Genomic DNA, 18701 nt, shown 5'->3' with positions numbered 1-18701 from the left:
AACAGGGACCTCCAGGACCAAAAAGAGAGAGTGAGGGTCCAACGGAAATGCACTACCCACTATTTTTAGGGTCGGGAGCACTTATGTAAATAATCTTTTTCTAATTTTAAGAAAAACCAAAATGTATTAAACCACAACTCTTCTATTTAATATACAGACATCTTCATGGTTTTACATTTCAAACAATCACTTTGTCCTATGTTTGTCTTTCAGTTTTGTGTTTGTTGTTCAATGAAATTAAAACTGTTCAAAAGAAGTATTCTCATGCTCAATTTATTAATTTGCTGATGCGCGCAATAAAAACAAGCAAAGTGATCTTTTCAGATTTTACTGCACTGCAAACTGAATCAATCCAGTCATATAAACTATAAAACAGCCATACTTGACAGCATTCATACACAAAAAGTAATGGAAAAAATCTTCAAAAGTATGTGCGAGTTGTAATGCCCTCAACTTGTGGATGCAGTGGAGGTGACGTAGGACTCTATAAGAAAGATGGTTTCATCTACCTGGTTCTCTGCTGAATCTAACCTGGAGGGGGAAAGAACAGCAGTGAGAATAGTAACCAATGGACCAAAGAGAACATTCAATATGTCACAAGCAGAAAAGGGAGTTGTAGTTTTGTGCCCTTACTTGTTGATATGAAGCCGTAAAGCCTCTAGCTGTTGCTTTTCAGGAGCAGTGATCATCTCCTCAACCTCCGTCAGCTGCTCAGGCTCGGCACCACTGGCCTGCAGAGACGCCAGAATGGCCTCGATTCGCTGGGATTTCTCCAGCAGACGCCTGTCAGTCACGCAGAAAAACAATCAAACATTGATCTGTGACACAGTGTGTGAGCCAGACAGCTCTTAACAGTTCATCATGTGAAATGATCTGGATTTTACTGGGTATGATGAACTCACTTGCTCTCTTTGGACTCAAAAAGGCGTCGCTCTACGAGGTTAGCGACCGTCTGCAAGAGAAAAATGTGAAGACCCGATACATTACTGAAGGAAAAAAACAACCAACATTTAAAGACAAAATAAACATGTCATTTGTAGTCTTCTTCTAACCAGAGCTCTGAAGGTTAAAGCAAGTTCATTGTTTTTACCTTGTAGCAGTTCTGAAGCAGCATTCTTGCAGTTGGGAGTTGGTTGACGGTGTAAAGATAGAAAGTACGAGAGGGAGCGAAGTCAGGAGTCTTTGGGATTTCCTGAAGAGTAAAAAAAAATATCATGGCTTTTCAGATGAATCCAAGCGTGCCCATTCAATTTATCAATGTCTCAGTATACCTGCCAAATGGTCAGTTTTCTTTATTTATTCCTGCGTCATTGTCCACAGAGACCCACAGAATAAAGAATAAGGCTGCAGTCTTTTATAAGTTAGGTTTTAAAAATGTGTCATTCATTTAGTGTATCTTCAAAAAGTAAGCCAAAATAATTTTCAAAGTAAGTTTTTGGATCAGACTTTCTTTTTCATTACTGCTACATTTTCAAATATGTTAATACACTAAGAAAATTGGCTTGAAGAGACTTGCTTTGTATATTTACATCCATCACAGTGTCAGTATGTCCTCTCTTTTTTGTCAAAGTTACAAGTCATTTGTGGTAACAGCTAACAGGTTCTGCTTAGGTAGCTCTCACACGTTGAAGTTTAAGTGTTTGTGGGAATGAGGAGGAAAAGCGGTCAAAAATCAATCATCCTTAGAATGCATTAATGCAAAGAGGGGCCTCGTGAAAGCCTCTTCACATGTCAAGCTTGTACCTGTAGCTGGACCAGGTTCTGTGAAAGCAGCGTGTAGAGCATGTCTTTGGCCTCTTTGGCTGGAATCATTGCAAAATCCTCCACCTGCTTCTGCTCCAGGTGACGTTTCCTTAGCAACAGACGGAAGATTCGCGCTGATCGGGAGCCAAATCTGATGACAGATTAAAAGTATTAAATAATGATTTTTGGGATGTAAGGGCAATCACATGTTTACACAATTAAAAACACACTTACCTCTCCTGTACTACGGACTCAAGCGTGGCTCGAGCCAGATTGGCCAGCGCTCTGTGCAGATCTGAGAGGTGAGTTAAGGAAAGCAGCCATGCCTTGTGATTCATGAATTTAAATGGTATACAAAACATGTGTGTTGGTTCTTGACAATATGCTCAAGAGATTCTTAATCAAAAAAAGGATACTGACAACGTACATCCCTCCTCCACTTTCACCAGCCTTCCCCACAAACTCCATCTAGGAAATGAAGAGGACAAGGAGATCAAAATAAATCTCACAGATAAAAATTTAGATTCTAAGAATCGACAGGTGCCTTGCAGGAATCATACCGGGTCATCAACCAGTAGCGTGAGGTACTGGTCTAAGATGGGTCTGGGGATGTTGTAGCTGGGAGGGAGGGACCTGAAGATCTCGTTGGCTGAGAGAGGTTTTGTACAGGTGGCTGTGGGCGACGTCGTCACCTCACTCATCCTCAGCATAGTCCTCACTATCTCACTGCTCGTCTGGGTTATTTGGATTAAATTATTTAGAAAGACGATCATTATAACCATAAACAACCATAATTATACTTTTTCCTAGTAAAGAAAACAGGCAGGCAGAGAGGAAAATATAGGTACAGCAGTGCTGACTGTAACATGATTAGAAACAGGCAGAAACAGATTGACTGGTTCCGTCTAAAGGAAACAAAATCTCCTGACGGACAGCTCTAAAGCTCAATATTTGACAAGGTATACATCTTGTTTGTTTAACCTGTACAAAAACAGGATCATTTGAGCACTAAATGTACTTGCCCTAACATGGAAGGAAAAATGATTACCTTCCTGTAGATACTAATAATAAAAGTCAACTTGTGTTTCATCAGTTAAATACCTTTAATGTGAAGCTGAAGCAGCAGGAAATGTTTGGTTTGCTTAAGCAGTAACTGTATAGATTTTTTTCAGGGAATGACGCCACAGACAACCAGTTCATAATACTGCAAATATGTAAATATTGCAATACTTTCATCAGTGGGCCATTGGCGCAATCACCATTATGTTACCTCATTCAGCAATAGAGAGAAAAATCTTTGAGATTATAAATTAAATAATTTGTTTATTTATTGGCGCAGTGGTTTCTTTGATTCTTATCATCACCTTGACGTTGCTATGAGAACAGTGGACACAAAATAACATTAATAAGCAAGTTTTAAATGTGCTGATGTGTTGCTTTTGCACAGACACAGGCTAGCGGTTTTCCCCCTATGTCATTATGCTAAGTTAACTTTGTGCTTGTTGTAGCAAACAGACATGAGAGTGGTATCAATCTTTTTTTCCTTTAAACTCTCTTAAAGAAAGCAAATTTCTCAAAATGACTATTCCTTATATATTATGTTTTAAACATTTATGTGTAAAAACCTGACCTGATCCAATTTGTTGGCTACAGCAGTGATGATGGCCTGGTCTCTGAAGTGGAGATGGAACCTCTCAAAATTCACCTGCCAGCAAATCCCCTCATCACCATGAGTCTGAGCATTAGAGACACACAAAGAGAGGAGTCACAGAAAAGAAAAGCATGACGTTATATGTAAGGGACAGGGAAAATAGTACAGTAAATGGGCTAAAAGTGTAACTAACATATTCCAAAACGCTCACCTGTGAATCCATTTTAGCCTTCTTTGCATTCCTTTGGTCCTCCCCCTCCTCACTGCAGTGTTGGCGTTTGCCTCGCCCTGTAAGTGTCATGTGAGGCACCTTGTAGCAGTCGGCAAAGCTCTCTGGTGTGGGCAGAGCAGTGCTAACAGGGGCAGCTGGAGTACCAGGCGTAGCAGGGGTAGCTGTAGTGGCACTTCCTGTGGTTGCTGCTACAACCATCGGCGGGCAGCGCTGAAGAAAATGGGTCTCAACCAGTTTGGAGAACGCAGAAGACACTTCACTGTAATCCATGCAGCGACCCTCTAGAACGAAAGAGAAAATAAAAATTGCTGTTGTATCTTTGTTGTCGTATTAAATCTCTACATAGAAATTAAGATTATAAATTAACTTTATGTTTTAGTGCATTTTGCTTGATTGACATCATGCCTGGTTTCCACTAAGGCTTCCATTTGACCAAATTTGTATTTTCTTGCTCTGATTACTGCCAAGATAATATTGAGTGCTAAACCCAAATCTAGGATTCAAAACAAAAAAACTGAGGGAGAAGCTTTTCTATAACCTTTGATTAACACAGACACTGAGATACTGACCCTCCATGTTCTGTGTGAGGCGGTCGGCGACCGTCTTAACCGTGCTGCTCATGGTCATGTGACCTCTCTGTAGTAACTCCTCTATGATCAGCTCTCCGGTGTCACCGTACAGGGTTTTGGCAGTGTAGATGTAACGCGGGTATCTCAGAATTCTCAGAATCCGATCACAGCCGGTCCGATACTCTGCGGGGCTTCCAATGCCTTTACGGCCTGAGCTGTACACACAAGCCCCATGCTGCAGGAGCACACACAGGGACTTCTTAACCTACAATAAGATAGACAGGGGAGCGAAGAGGAGCTTTACCTTCGTGACTACCTTTACATGCATACAAAACAATAATACTAATGAAATTAAGGCAGAAAAAGTATTGGGCTATTCTTATTGCTACAATAAGTACAGTAAACAGACATTTTTGTATAATTAATGTGCAAAAGCTGATTGTTTTTTTCTTTTATCCATGGTATTGTTTAACTTGTCATGATGTTTAATGTAATCAGGCTTCGGTCAGATACTAGGTTTTGCATTTAAACGGATGATGCAAAAAAACTACTCCACGTAAACGCACTTCAGATTAAGTCGAGAGTGGCTTTACTGTCCACCAATGAAACCAGAAAGGCTTGACTGCTGACCTCTTTTTTGAAAATGCTTAGAATCAGAGCATATAACACTATATACAACATGTGTAATAATATTTCCATGGTGTGAAGTAGAGAGAGTAACAGCCTTGAAAACAGAAAGGGTAGGAGAGGTACCAGGTCCAGTGAGATTCCAGTCTCATGAATGATGGTTCTTAAGTTCTGTGCTCCACCTCTGAGCAGGTGTGTTCCCACTCTCTCCACCACTGCTCCAAAGTGCTCCCGCAGCAGGAGACCACACAGACGCACCTCCTGAGCAGTCATCTGCACAGAAAAACACACACAGATGAAGAAAGGTCTCACAAACTTTACAATACAACCTATTCTAAGCACCTGTATAATAAACACAACAATCCATACAACTGCTTTTATTATACATTAGATATGGTAGGCTTAGCTTGACCTTTCCAGAACACCTAATTCTAAAGCACTACTAAAAGCATACTAAGGACATAATAGCTTGCCAACTAAACGGTCACTGAATACAAGTATCTACCAATAAACTTATTATGGAAGCAAGTTGTCATAATTAATTAGACTATTTTAAGGGGGAAGACGAGCCTTTTACACAATGAGTCAAATGTAAATATAAACAATATCCGGTCTCAAAAGTAAAAAAAATATCTGACAGTTTTCCACAGTCCAAGATGACATCTATCATCCTAAATATTTAGCTAAAAATGATGCAACACAGAAAAGCAGCAAATCCTTATATTTGAGTAGCTTGAACTGGATGATGTTTTGACAGATTTGATTGAAAATGACAATTAGTTTTCCGTTGAATATTCACTTACTGAGCTGACTGAAAGTCAAAATATCTGAGCCTACTTCTGTTAATCTGTCATGAAAAACTCCCACAACTTTATGGAGGTTTTATACTAAATCACCTGAGTGCTTCTTTAAAAAGGCATCAACTATGATTAAGAGACATTTCTCTTAGAAAAAGCCTTCCTGAGTTCAACTATGCCTATTCCCCATAATTACATTTTCTAATAAAGTCTATTAATAAGTATATTGCTTTAATGCATAAATATACTGTACAGAGACGCCTGCATTGTAGTGTAACGTTAGGTATAAATGTCAATGTTTGCTACAACGTCACATAATAACAATACAAAAAGTAGACAAGAAGCAAGTCAGCTTATTCCAACAATCCCTCTGCTAGAAGTGAACGGTGCTGCACAAACAGCCATGCAACAGCTCCACCCGACATACGAGCCAGTTAGTCGGCTGATATTTACACTTTACAAGTATTCTCCACAAACCTTTCACACGCAGATCCCTGCTTTAATCATCCCAGTGAGCGTCAACTCGTCACGTGCGTCTCCTCGCACACAACAGTAGTAGACGCGAGCACTTCCGCACTTCCGCTCTTCCGCTCCTCAGCCCCGCCCGTCCGGATGTGCTCGGCGGTGCCGCGGTGCATGCCGGGCTGGAGGCGGACAGCTGTCTTCAGTTTGTGGAGGACCGACGTCAGTGTTTGTGCTGGTCCCGGGGAAGATGGCGGAGGCTGCGGCTGTTCCACCGCATCGGTTTTTCTGTCACTGTTGTAAGGGAGAAGTGAACCCCAAACTCCCGGTAAGGCAGACGCATTTATTGACCCGTCTCTCGCTCTCTCTCGTGTAAAACGCGCGGTTGACAAGTCAGCATTTCTCCATAACACCGATTGTTTCGCCTGCTCGCTACAGCTCAACACCAGCTAGCCTGTTAGCAGTCAGCGGCGTTTGTTGTTGTTAACTCTCTGAATAAAACTCGTGACAATCCAAATGTCTTGTCCAGAAACAGGCATCAAAAGAAACAAACATACCGATATTTGTCAGGCTGGTTTGTTGGAGACTCTTTGGTCAAAGCACTGAGCCTGACGTCTTGCTTTGACAGCTTGGGGGGGATGTTGTGTTTTGAACAAAACAACAGCTGAGAGAATGGGCTCTATGTTATTGTTATTTATTTATCTTATAGACAGCAATAGCACCAGCTGTCTGGTGTCATGGTTACTTTCGTTTTTAGGGTTGTTTCTGATGAAAGGCACTCTTGACAGGACGAGTTGGGGATTTTTTTGGGGAACATAAACACGTCGTTTTCAGTTTCAGTTTTAAAGTGAGAGTGAGATAATGTCCAGACGCTGACATGGTCCAGATCCTGACAGGCCTCTTATAACTGCAGCATATATTACACATGTATATTTCCTACGTCCTTGGTATTTTTTAGGGTTCTCTATTTACACCCATTTGCCAGTTTATTAGGTACACCCAGCACAATACAACAACCCTGAACTAAAGCCTTAAGGTTCATGAATGTGTTCACTTGTGTTCATTTCAATTTATTGGTCATTTTGGAAGCTGCTGTTTTCAGTCTGACTAATACTTTGTTAAATTGACTCGAGCTGAAATGATCAGTCTATTATTAGATAAGGCGAAGAGTAAAAATATACAGTACCAGTCAACAGTTTGGACACCTTCTCATTCAATTGTTTTTCTTTATTTTATTTTTTATTTTTTTCTACATTGTAGATTAATATTGAAGACATCCAAACTATGAAGGAACACATGGAATTATTTGGTAAACAAACAAATGCTCAAAAACCAGAATGTTTTATATTTTAGATTCTTCAAAGTAGTTGAATGAGAAGGTGTGTCCAAACTTTTGACTGGTACTGTATACATAACTTATTAATTGTGTAAGTCATTAGTAAGTAAAATGCAAACAAATATTCTAGTTGGAGCATCTCAAATGTTAAGATTTGCAGGCTTTATAGTCTTTTATGACAGTAAAATTTATATATTTTGGTTAAAGTCTGTTGGTCGCACACAAAGCTATTTTTCTATATCATTATTATACTGACCAAATACTTTATCCATTTGACAATTAAAAAAAATGGTGGATTAACTGAACATGAAAGTAGGTGTTCGTTGCTGCCTTAATATGTTACATTTTTACCTAGTCTATCTTAATTGATATAAATGATGTGTACAAAAAGTACCTAATAAACTGGCTGGCAGTCATTGTGTCAGTCAATCAGCCCACCAGATGATCCTGCTGTCAGCTGAACTCATATTGTTATGGTATGGTTGAGGGTAATTCCAGCCTGCCCCGTCACTGACTCTAAACTGGCCTGCCTGTCTCAAGAACTCAATCCTGTGGCATGTCGTCACTGAGCCAACTGACTGCAACACCCACACACTACGACAGTATATCCCGAGGTATTCATGTATCCATTTATGCAACGGGTATAATGACCCATCTATGAGCAAATGACACATACCTCATTTACAAGGTTTTGCTTACTGCAGGGTTTTTCAACCGATTTGAAACATGACTATAGTTTTACATCCCCAAATGTTTGTAAACCAACTAATAAAGGATGTTATATAGTAATGTGAGAATGGTTTTTCATTTGTAGTCTGTTTCCAAAAGCATTCAGTGAGCTCCAAACAGAACAGAGTTTAAATGTATATATTATCAACATATTTTATTTAAGAAACACATCTGCCTAGTATCTAAATTCTTCTGCTGTATATTAAATGACCCCACTTCAGTCCCATTCCTATAGTTGGGGAAACCCCCGTCTTACACTGAGGAGACAACATTTGATCTCGCTATACAAAAATACCAGTTGTGTGTGTGTGTGTGTGTGTGTGTGTTCACACTTTACAGTTAGGCGTCTAAAGTACCGGTAGATCTAAAAAAATTATGTAATAAATAGTCAATTTATATTTGCTCAACAAAAAAATTTGCTGCCAAACATTTTGGGTGGAGTTTTGGCTTCTCCAGCGTGAGAATTTGGCTGCTTTTCTCTGCTTTATATAAATCTTAACTGAATATCTTTGGTTTGTGTACTGTTTGTCGAACAAAACAAGGCATTTGAAAATGTCACCTTGGCTTTTAGAAAAATGTAATGTGCATAAAGTGCAACTCAATCTTTGTCGTGATTTTTTCAGGAGTATATCTGTCCAAGATGTGACTCAGGATTTATAGAGGAAGTAACAGAAGATTCCAGGTAAGAGACGTGTATTATTCCTACCAATCTACCTCATTTCTCACTTTTAGTGTTGGTCTGGAACAAAAGCAGTGGTTATCAACAAGAAGCCAGATGATGTACTGTAGAAACTTGTATGCTTACCATGCAGTTTTGTCCCAGGCTTGCACTAAACCTGAACATGTGTATAGGGTTCAGTGGACGTTGCTAATAATGTGTCTTTTGTCCCTTTGTGTGCGGTTTCCCTCAGTCTCCTAGAGGGTGTCGCTAACGGGATAGATGACGCAGCCACACAATTTGCAGAGGTAGAAGCTGACTTGACGGATTTTGGGGAGAACTCGGTGGGGAAGTGGGCAAATACGATTGATTGCAATCATTTATGTTTTAGTTAATTAACTTGTTTATCTTTCCCTGCCCTGTTCTTGACTCATCTTTTTTTTTTCTTCCTCTCTCTCTCCCATTTTCCTGCCTGCTTTCCAATCCCCAATCCCACTTTCTGTCTGAAAATCTCTTTCTTCAAACCCTTACCCGTCTCCTCCCCTGTCAAATCCCACCATCCGTGCAGCTATGGCACCTGTTGTTACTGGAGCGGCCGTTTACAGCAGAAGGTGACACACCTGACTCAGAACCTCGGCTCCCCGGAGGGCGCTTGGGGGTCTCAGTGACCTGGGGGGTTGGGAGGGGGACCAATCGGGGGTCAGTCCCAGCAGGCCTAGGGGGACCTATGGGGGGTCTACTAGGAGCTGGGGAACACTGGGGACCAGGACGTCCCCCTCGCCTGAACAGCCAGAGGAGATACCGGTCCAGAGGCAGCAGTAGACCAGACCGCTCGCCTGCTGTGGAGGGGTGAGTAACTTACAACTTCAGTCTTCCTGACCATCGCCTTCGCTCTCTTCTCCACTTTGCATATTCCCACTTATAAAAATGACTATTTATGCTCTAACAATACTAACTGCTCTTATGTTTTGTGATGACATCAACAGTTGTATATATTCTCTCTGTGTCTCAGGATTGTACAACAGTTTCTCGCTGGCCTCTTTGCAAACTCTGGAGTCCCTGGCTCACCCCCCCTCTCATGGTAAGATGACATTACACTAGCATCACAGTGTTAGTGCTAGGGTCACAGTGTAAGGGCGATTTCTTATCAACTCGTGGTGTCTGTCACTCTCCCAGGACGGGGATGCTGCACTCTAACCCGGGAGATTACGCCTGGGGACAGGGAGGGTTAGACGCCGTGATAACACAGGTAAACCAAACTTAATAGAACTTTATTTCCCTGTCACCATTCAATTTCTCTGCAGTTTACAAATGTATTTGCATGTGTAGTTACTAGGTCAGTTGGAGAACACAGGACCTCCTCCAGCAGAGAAAGAGAAGATCTCTTCTATCCCAACTGTCAATATCTCTCAGGAACAAGCAGGTCAGTAATTCCTTGTTTTCCTGTTTGTCTTTTTATCTCACCAAGTACAGTTTAATAACCGTACAGTTTAACTAAACTATACAGTTTAGTCTGTATAAATAGGCACACTAAGGTCTTAGTAACTACCTGCTTATATTTGCATACACAGGGACTCCTAAAGAAATGCTGGTGACACATCTGTCATCATGTAAATATATGCTTATTTGTTCAGAAATCTGTGCAGCACATAGACACAGCATAAAAAGGCTGTTGCTGCCTGCCAAGGGAAGCCGCTGAATCTGTGTCTGTTTGGAATGAAAAATCCATTAACCTTGAGTATCAACAATGCGTTCCGTAAATTACTTTTAGATGATCTGTTAATCTTGACTTCCTCTTTTGGGAATGCGATCATATTTTACCACTTTGCTTTAGCTGTGTGCTTAGTTTTGCAATAGCTGACTTCTTTTGAGAATTGACTATCCATGTGTCTTAAGGCATAAGGCCTTTATCCTTTTGTATAATTGTTTTTAGTAATTAGTCAAACCCATGCTTGGTACCATTTAAAACTGTTTTACTGGGAAAGAACTGGTCCGTAGTGAGTCGTTAAGTGACTGATAATTAACACTAGAAATCACTAGAAACCAGGAGGGTATTGATAAACATTTCTGTTCCCTCTCCCGTAGACTGCTGTATGGAATGTCCGGTTTGCAAAGAGGACTTCGCAGTGGGAGAGCCAGTCAGACAGCTACCCTGTAACCACTTCTTTCATTCAGACTGTATAGTACCATGGCTGGAAATGGTGAGTCATAACAAAGAGGGTTTAACAAACTCCCGCAATATATCTGATATGTGACACTGTATATGAGATATTCATAGCGCTCATGCAGGTATTAAGACCTAAATGTAATTTGAACACATGCTCTGGCTGCCCAAAGTTGTTCAAAATAAACATTTAACTTCTGTTTATTGAAATGAAGGAAACATTGTTGCCCGGGCGGCTTATATATGTGTTCACGATAGTTTTTGGACAACAACGGCAGTAAATTGCACAGAGGAATAAGCTGTATCAGACAGGAAATACTTATTAGTTAATTGGATCAGTCCACTCTGGGTTTTCGTCTGTTCAAAAGATTAATTGAATAATAAAATATAAAAAATATCCCTAGACTTAACCTTTGAATTGTCGTAAAGGAATTTAATCAACAATACATTGTTAAAGGTGCTCAATTTGAAGATATCTAGTGCCTCCATATGAGGATGGCTGAGCCGGCAGTCAACGGTGCTTACAGCACTAACAGTGCAAACAACGGCTACAGTGCTGACAGAGCCAAGTGTTTCAACCTGAGGGTGGGCACTACGCTTCTGCAACAACGCAGTTGGTGGGGACGGCGTTATCAGCCGTAATCGCTGTATGAGCGCATTGCAGAGCGGCGTTTGTGAGCATACCAGTCTGGCACACTCACATTCTTTTAAAAGGCATACATGGACGGCTCAGCTACGTAAACAAAGCACAGAGAAGAAGAGCGACTTCATTCAATGTTCAGGGTGTTAACACTACAAATGACAGTACTCCACTATAACTTTATAGAGCGAGTAGTTGTTTGCTGTTATATTAATGCTCTGAATATCTTAAAGAACAGTGGTCCTCAACCAATTTAATATAACAACCATCTTGGGTCCCCTGAAAATCCCCAGTTTGAGAATCACTGCTATAGAACCTTTATATGAGGTGGGGAAATTTGCTGAGGAATATTTGGCTGACCAGACAGAAATACCCTGGCAGCCTGATACGACCATAATGAATCAACTGGTTAAAACTCTTGTGGGAAAACTGCCTAAAGCTAATGTTATCTATATTCTGTTCTGTGGCCACTCAGCATGACACATGTCCAGTGTGTAGGAAGAGTTTGAACGGAGAAGACAGCAGCAGCCAGCCCCCATCAGAGCCCCCCACCCTCTCCATGGACCCCCGCACACAGGAGAGATGGTCCTTCTGAGACACCCACCCTTCTCATCCCTCGGTTCTCCTCGCCTACATCCAACAACACACCGAGAAGACAAAGCGCTTATCACTTTCCTCTTTTCATCTCTGTTGCCGTCTTAATCATCTCAGTCTGATATTTTTTTTGTACTTTCATTTTCTATTTTAATGCCTTTTCCCTCAACCATGTATACACATACACGTACAGACGTCTTAACAGTTGGTTGAGGACTGATAGATCTCTTTTTTTTTTTTTTTTTTGCCTCATGAAAAAACTGTCTAGATTGATGATGATCAAGCCTATGTCTTCTCTACTTCCACCTCGAAAGCAAACTCCATCTTTCTTGAAATGCACTGCTGCAATACACTATTGTGGGGAAATTCCAGACTTTATATCATACCATGTCCTCTTTACTCATCAGAAAATTTGCTAAATCCTGCAACTGAGCCCTGTACAGCAAATTGGAATACTGTTGGGGTTACCTCCACTCATTTAGCATTTACAGGGTCTGGACCCAACAACATGAACACCTATAGCCCTGCAATAAATGTTACGTTTACGAAGGGTACATTGATGCATTTTTTGTTGAGGTTTTGTAGGGAAGAACTTGATTGAACTGTAGTTATTTATTCTGGTGGTGTTTTTTGGATTGCATTGTAAAGGTGTTCATGTTATTGCGTCCACTCTCTGTAGTGTACTTAAATAACAGAACAGATCTTTTTTTCTAGGAATCATGTTGAGTCGCTGCTGTTTAATGGCCCCAAATTGAAGCTGTGACATCAAATGAAAGCAAGAGATTCCTTACACCTTTCGGGGAAAAACTTTACCAGTAAGGGAATTAAATCAGCCCATTATCTAGTCATTTAGATTAAAACATAGTCCTCCTGGTGTATATATTATAAACAGATGGCATCCCTCTGTCGTTTTATTCCTCAGTTTCTGACCGTTTTTTTTGTTTCACATTTTTTATCACTTTTTTGATGTAAATAATTTTAGTCCAACTTATGGTTTGCAAAGGAAAAAAAACATTGAGAATGGAGACACAAATGTGAAATTACCTGGTTATCAAACTGTATATTATATATATGAAAAAAAATGTCTATGATGTATTAATAAATTGACAAAAAAATGGTCATAGTTGAATTTTCATTGTTCTCGACCCTGGGTAAATACTTAAAACGTGTGATATTTTAAAACAATTAGTGCTTTATTTAAAATTAAATAGCAACAGAAGGCATTTACAATTTTTGTACATTATTTATATGATTTCTTGGTGATTGTGACACTTGAAGCATCTTATTTGCTGGAAATCAAGGCAGTAGTTACGCTTCGGCACAAGTCAGTCGGGTGAACTGATACATTCATTACTTTCAGAGATTGCAGAGATAGGAATCTCTGCATAAAAAAAGCATCTTAGTCTTTGAAGGAAATTAAATGATTTGAGGTTATTCATGTTTGCTGAGGGTTAATTTAAGTGACCACTGAAATCACTAAAGCTGTGCAGAAAAGCACTGGGGATTATAAAAAATGTGTGTGAGTGGTTTAATACCAGCAAGGCATTCAGATTAATAAAAGCTTTGGTAAGGAGAAGGTTCCAACATGAAATGCTTTTTCGTGGCTTTTTGAAATGTGCATAAAACATTTATAATGTGGTCGAATTTGTATTAATGATCAGTGTGTGTTCCAAGCCAGTGTGAGCAATGAATGAGCCGGTGCAGTGGAGGAGATGTAGCCCACAGCCGGATCCGCAACTTCAAACTGGATCACTGATGATGACCTACAAAATGGGCCGCACAATTAATCCAAATTTTAACGTTATCGTAATATGGCCTACTGCGGTTTAAAATAGCAGGAGGCACAATATTAGTTAAAGGTGAAATGTGTGTCAAAATACCAATTTAAAATGAAATATTGCTGGGGAAGCTGTCCTGGCCTACAAATCTTATTCTAAAGACTTAAACAACATTTTTGTCTGGTAAATATCTCCACAAAAATCCCACCATAATAATTTCAATTACTTTAATTGAATATGTTTTTCAGCGAAAATGAGAATAGTGATGTAAAAATTATTATTCCCCTCTAATATTACAAATCACAACTCAATGTCAATACACGTAAAAATAATGGCACTTAGATATTTTTCAAGTATAATGAATTTGCACATATAACACATTTCACGTACCTGTTGAGTATGATGAGCACTACTGAGCCATCTGGTCTGATAAAGGCAGAGTATTCCAGCTTTGTTTTCTGACTGGCGACCACTCCCACTCTCTGAGACCCTTCCCACAGGAACTTACTGTATAAAAAGGAAGATCTCATTAAACCTTGTAATGATGGAACAGGTGAAAACTGCCATTCGGTGTGAAAAAGATCACGTGAGAGTCAGTTTAATACCTGAAGTGGGCCATGCTGTAGAAGTTTGGCTGTTTGTAGAAGACATCCCGCTGTGCATCCACTATAACAGGGCTGTCCACAAAGTTTTTCACCCAGTTTGGCCCACCAGTCTGGTCCAATGCCAGGTTCCAGTCTGTCCAGCCCACCACATAATGATTCAAGTCCTGCCGTGGAGAAAACACCTACAGTTCAGCATCTAGACTGGGCTTTGATAACTTTGCACTCAAAGATGTTGTTGTGTTTAAATTATTTAATTGGACTGGTGCCTGGCGTTTTGTTTAAATGTCACAAGGACAAAACATCTACATATACAAATCCCTCCTGATTCTCAAGATGTCTAGAGTCTGAATACAGCCATGCAAAATAGATAGAACAGAGGGAGTCCAATTTCATTTGAGGGAGAGAGAAGACAGAAGGAACAAAACACCAGTTCCAGCATGCTTTGACGGCCTGCGGGTAATTTCTGAAGACTGTGCAGCAACTTGTAAACCCGCACTGCAGCATCGAGTAGAAGGTGATTCACCTTTCAGGAATAGCTCACAACTCGTCAAATCTGTCACAGTGGATCTGACTGAACAAGCCTGATCCAGAAGATAAGATGATCTTACCTCTATAATGTCATGTGCGTACTGGTCCGCTCTGTCCCAGCTCCCCAGCTTCACCCCTCTGTCTAGTGGGCTCCAGCCAGAACAGGCCTCTGTGCCAAACAGGTAGTACTCTGGGTAGAGATGATGGATGACTCCCAGGCTTATCTCTGCTGGGACGAGGCTGTCCATGTACCAGTGAACTGCCACGCCATGAATGTACCTCCCTGCATGAATGTCATTTAGGACCTGGAGGGAAAAGTAAAAAAATAAAATAATTAAAATGCATGCAAGAAAAGAACAATGTCCTCTCTCAGGATATCTGCAGGTACTGAAGAGTCAAACGCATTGCATTTAGTTTCTACCTCTTTAAAAAAAAGGCCTCATATGGAATTAAAGAGGAATTTACTGCAGAAATCTATTTTTTTGACAGAGCCTTGTATAATCTGGTCCTTGACTCTTGTGGTGTGGTTTGGGAGCCTCTCTATAAACAACAAAAACTGGAGCTGCAAAGATGAATCGATTAGTTGTCAACTATTAAATCAATTGCCTTTTTGATAACCGATTAGTTAGTTTGAGCAATTTTTAAAGAAAAAAATAAATATATATATATTCTCTGATTCCACCTTCTGGGTTCTCTTTTGCTCCACGACAGTAAACTGAACATCTTTGAGTTGTGGAGAAAACAAGACATTTAAGAACTTCCTCCTGGCCTTTGGGGAAACAATGATCATATCACAACATTAATGATTATCTCAACATTTTCTGACATTTTATGGACCAATTGATTAATCGTTAAAATAATCAAAATGGGAAAAAAATGTTAGCTGCAGTCCTTACAAAAAAATTTACTCGGCTGAATCACAAAACGAACCCCTTTCTTTAGGTTGATTCCTATCTGATAGTTTTAGACTCTTTCCTTAAGACTATAAAGATGCAACACTGGAAGATGTAAAATGTCTTTATTCCTGCAGCTGGTAGCTGACAAGTATTTTTAAGCTTTAGCCCAGCATCTTAACACTTGTTTCTTGCCTTATATCTTCGTTATTGGTTTGAATGTATCTTTTATTGTACCATACATTATATTAATGTATCATGTTTAGATATTTTAGTATTGTTCAATATATTTTATTTTCTTGCGCTGATTAATGTAAAAAAATCCAAACTTTTTGCCTGTAACTCCAGAGTAGCTTTAAGTATAACAAAGTGTACCATGACTTTAGCCACTATCTCTCTGTCCTTGGACTCACCACTTTGGCCCAGTGAGGCAGCAGCAGGCGGTTGTCATCCAGGATGAGGACGTGTGTGCGTGGGTGTGAAGAGGCATGCAGGGCAGGGCCCAGGTCCAGAGCCACCCAGTCCCTCTGCTCCTCAGGAGTGAAGCCAAGAGCCTGGAAACTGCAGTGAGATACTTCTCAGTCTGTCGTACAATTTATGATCCGTGGTTATGGTTAATTCTGTGTAATATAATGTGAGGAGAGACCTGTAGTTTGTCATCCGTCCTGTAGAGGGCTCATTCCCTGTGGTCAAAGCCCAGAAGGTCAAGTTATATTTAGCGTATTCCTCAAGGAACCTGAGAGGAAAGAAAAAAAGTAACCATCAGAACGAGTTCCCCTTGTAAAAAGGTCTTTCCAAAATTTGACATTGCATTAAGTTTAAGCTCCACATGTCACCTGATATAGTACTGAGCCCAGGTTTTGTGCTCCTTGCCCCCAGGTTGGCCCTTCAGGGAGCCCTTTCCAATGAGGGCACCATTGGTTTTCATCCAGGCGGGAGCGCTCCAGGCGCTGGCCAGCAGAGACAGAGGGCGAGGAGACAAGGCCTGAGCACGCTGCAGGAGAGGGATCTGATAGGAGGAAGAGGAGGGATTAGAGCTATGGAGTGATGGACATGTGTACGTGTGTGAGAGTAGGAGAAGAGAGGGACCTTCATGTTGACGTCCTCAGGGGCCAGTGTGAAATTGTCCAGGTTGTAGTCTCCAGGTGTGTCAGCATATGTGTACAGACGGGTGGAGAAGTCACAGCTGGCCATGGGGACACGCACCACGCTGTAGCCGATACCTGCCCGAGACACAGCAATATACATTTTTAGCAACCTTCGGATTTTTATGAAATTTCATGTTTGTTTACTTTTTTCTTTGACCAAATAATATTGAATATGCGCAGTTGATCCCTGAATATATATATATGTATATTTTTAATGCTTCTGTGTATTTTATTTACAAATTTCTTTTTGTTATTCTTTTGGGCGACGTAGATGCGGATGGTGATTCTGTTGATTTGGGAAACAAACTAGCCTGCACATATAAACACGTCTCACAGAAAGTGTGAAATGTATTTTTTCATTGTGTTGAAGCAGGACAACTGTTGCTATGTGAAAAAACCCTGGTTGTTAACTGTTTTACATGAAAAATATACAAACAAGAATAACAAATGTGTGCCACTCAGCTTTTCTGATCTTACACCCTACTATTGTGCATAAAAAAGGGCATTTTTTTGGTGATTCCTTTTACTGAATGTACCTTCGGGGGAGAAGTACTGACGCAGCAGCTGGTCCTGTGCACCAGCAGAGAGAGACAGGATGTTAATGGCTGATGCGTCCGTCATAGCTCCACCAAATCCCCTGATCTTCTGGTACTTCTGGTAGGGGACGATTGTCAACCTGAGGCCTGAAAGAGACACATAAATAGATGATACAGATGCTCTGCACCTGCTCCAACACCACAGACTGCCCAGCTAAAGCCCCACATCATCTCTCACCTCCACCCGTGCTGTTCACCTGGACCTGACCCCGGCCCGCCTCCAGTCTGCTGCCGGCCTTGCTGCTCAGGTAGGAGGAGTACTGGCCCAGTGGAGGCAAAGATACTGACCCAACACTGTCACAGTAGGTTGAATTACACTCACACACCACAGAGTCATGGCCAAAGTTTCTAGCAACACATTCATTGCTTCCTGGAAGTAGAAGAAGTCAAAGCAACACCATTTTCTGTCTGTACTGGTAAAACAGAATATTATATCAACAACAGAAGAGGATACAAGCATTGGGACCACCTGTGTTGTGTTACCTGTAGACAGGGTCACTTCTGCCGTGAGGAAAACAAGAGCCACAAGCACAGATGATGGCAACAACAACGCCATTTTATCTAAAAACAAAGAGTATTTAAATTGAGTTAAAATAGAATAAACACGGATTGAATCAGTGTCGGGAAGCACTTCATACAAACTAATAAAGAACCAACTGCTGCATTCATTTAGCTGACACACACACACACACACACACACACGTTATTGTCATGTCATTCAAAGCATTTAAGAGATTATCTCACCTCAGAGGACGCGGACAGAAACTCTGTCATGTCCTGCGTGTTGTTGTAAAAAAATATTCACACTTGGCCGTCACTTTAACTTGAACCAATCTGCCATACCAGCGTTTCCCCCCCTGCCATTCTGTTTAGGCGATCAAATGGACTTCTGGCCGGTCATGTGGCCTTGAAAACTGTCACGTGAACAACTGTGCAAGAATCTGAGCCGCC

The 18701-nt window shown here is 40.7% G+C and overlaps 3 protein-coding genes across 4 annotated transcripts; 1 reads left to right on the top strand and 2 right to left on the bottom strand.

The window, feature by feature from the left end:
• Positions 1–160: 160 nt before the first annotated feature.
• polr3c (polymerase (RNA) III (DNA directed) polypeptide C) lies at positions 161–6204 on the bottom strand. The gene is made up of 13 exons (XM_054621043.1): positions 6097–6204; positions 4949–5095; positions 4196–4460; positions 3606–3907; positions 3374–3478; positions 2304–2477; positions 2160–2211; positions 1978–2038; positions 1744–1894; positions 1091–1192; positions 903–952; positions 634–783; positions 161–531 (listed from the first exon to the last, which is right to left on the bottom strand). The coding sequence occupies exons 2-13, from the start codon at positions 5093–5095 to the stop codon at positions 450–452; spliced, it is 1641 nt and encodes a 546-aa protein (XP_054477018.1). The 5' UTR covers positions 6097–6204; the 3' UTR covers positions 161–449.
• Positions 6205–6251: 47 nt separating this feature from the next.
• rnf115a (ring finger protein 115a) lies at positions 6252–13321 on the top strand. Of its 2 annotated transcripts, none has more exons than XM_054621047.1 (9): positions 6252–6409; positions 8770–8828; positions 9058–9112; positions 9373–9653; positions 9817–9885; positions 9981–10053; positions 10134–10227; positions 10890–11005; positions 12084–13321. In XM_054621047.1, the coding sequence occupies exons 1-9, from the start codon at positions 6332–6334 to the stop codon at positions 12201–12203; spliced, it is 945 nt and encodes a 314-aa protein (XP_054477022.1). In that variant the 5' UTR covers positions 6252–6331; the 3' UTR covers positions 12204–13321. The 2 variants fall into 2 exon arrangements, with proteins under 2 accessions (XP_054477022.1, XP_054477020.1); XM_054621045.1 differs by having other exon boundaries at positions 9058–9148.
• Positions 13322–13377: 56 nt separating this feature from the next.
• Positions 13378–18638, bottom strand: gba (glucosidase, beta, acid). Its single transcript, XM_054621044.1, has 12 exons — positions 18495–18638; positions 18234–18311; positions 17929–18120; positions 17691–17837; positions 17096–17229; positions 16843–17015; positions 16653–16742; positions 16420–16567; positions 15194–15418; positions 14586–14749; positions 14371–14487; positions 13378–13965 (listed from the first exon to the last, which is right to left on the bottom strand). The coding sequence occupies exons 2-12, from the start codon at positions 18304–18306 to the stop codon at positions 13860–13862; spliced, it is 1569 nt and encodes a 522-aa protein (XP_054477019.1). The 5' UTR covers positions 18307–18311; positions 18495–18638; the 3' UTR covers positions 13378–13859.
• Between the last annotated feature and the right edge of the window lie 63 nt (positions 18639–18701).

This window comes from Anoplopoma fimbria, chromosome 20 (genome assembly GCF_027596085.1).
Source record: "Anoplopoma fimbria isolate UVic2021 breed Golden Eagle Sablefish chromosome 20, Afim_UVic_2022, whole genome shotgun sequence".
NCBI classification, from domain to species: Eukaryota; Metazoa; Chordata; class Actinopteri; order Perciformes; family Anoplopomatidae; genus Anoplopoma; species Anoplopoma fimbria.
The sequence above is the reverse complement of the archived record's forward strand: the minus strand, read 5'-3'. Positions and strand labels throughout refer to the sequence as shown.

What these genes read in the sequence shown, in the direction of transcription:
- gba (XM_054621044.1), bottom strand. Translation starts at nt 18,306, where the DNA reads ATGGCGTTGTTGTTGCCATCATCTGTGCTTGTGGCTCTTGTTTTCCTC. An exon ending in TCAGTACTTCTCCCCCGAAG is followed by an intron (nt 17,230 to 17,690) that starts GTACATTCAGTA and finishes TGTCTCGGGCAG; the next exon opens with GTATCGGCTACAGCGTGGTG. An exon ending in TACAGCATGGCCCACTTCAG is followed by an intron (nt 14,488 to 14,585) that starts GTATTAAACTGA and finishes CTTTTTATACAG; the next exon opens with TAAGTTCCTGTGGGAAGGGT.
- polr3c (XM_054621043.1), bottom strand. Translation starts at nt 5,095, where the DNA reads ATGACTGCTCAGGAGGTGCGTCTGTGTGGTCTCCTGCTGCGGGAGCAC. An exon ending in CTGGAATCTCACTGGACCTG is followed by an intron (nt 4,461 to 4,948) that starts GTACCTCTCCTA and finishes ATCTTATTGTAG; the next exon opens with GTTAAGAAGTCCCTGTGTGT. An exon ending in AGGAGGGATGTACGTTGTCA is followed by an intron (nt 2,039 to 2,159) that starts GTATCCTTTTTT and finishes CTCACCTCTCAG; the next exon opens with ATCTGCACAGAGCGCTGGCC.
- rnf115a (XM_054621045.1), top strand. Translation starts at nt 6,332, where the DNA reads ATGGCGGAGGCTGCGGCTGTTCCACCGCATCGGTTTTTCTGTCACTGT. An exon ending in TAGACGCCGTGATAACACAG is followed by an intron (nt 10,054 to 10,133) that starts GTAAACCAAACT and finishes TTGCATGTGTAG; the next exon opens with TTACTAGGTCAGTTGGAGAA. An exon ending in TAGTACCATGGCTGGAAATG is followed by an intron (nt 11,006 to 12,083) that starts GTGAGTCATAAC and finishes GTGGCCACTCAG; the next exon opens with CATGACACATGTCCAGTGTG.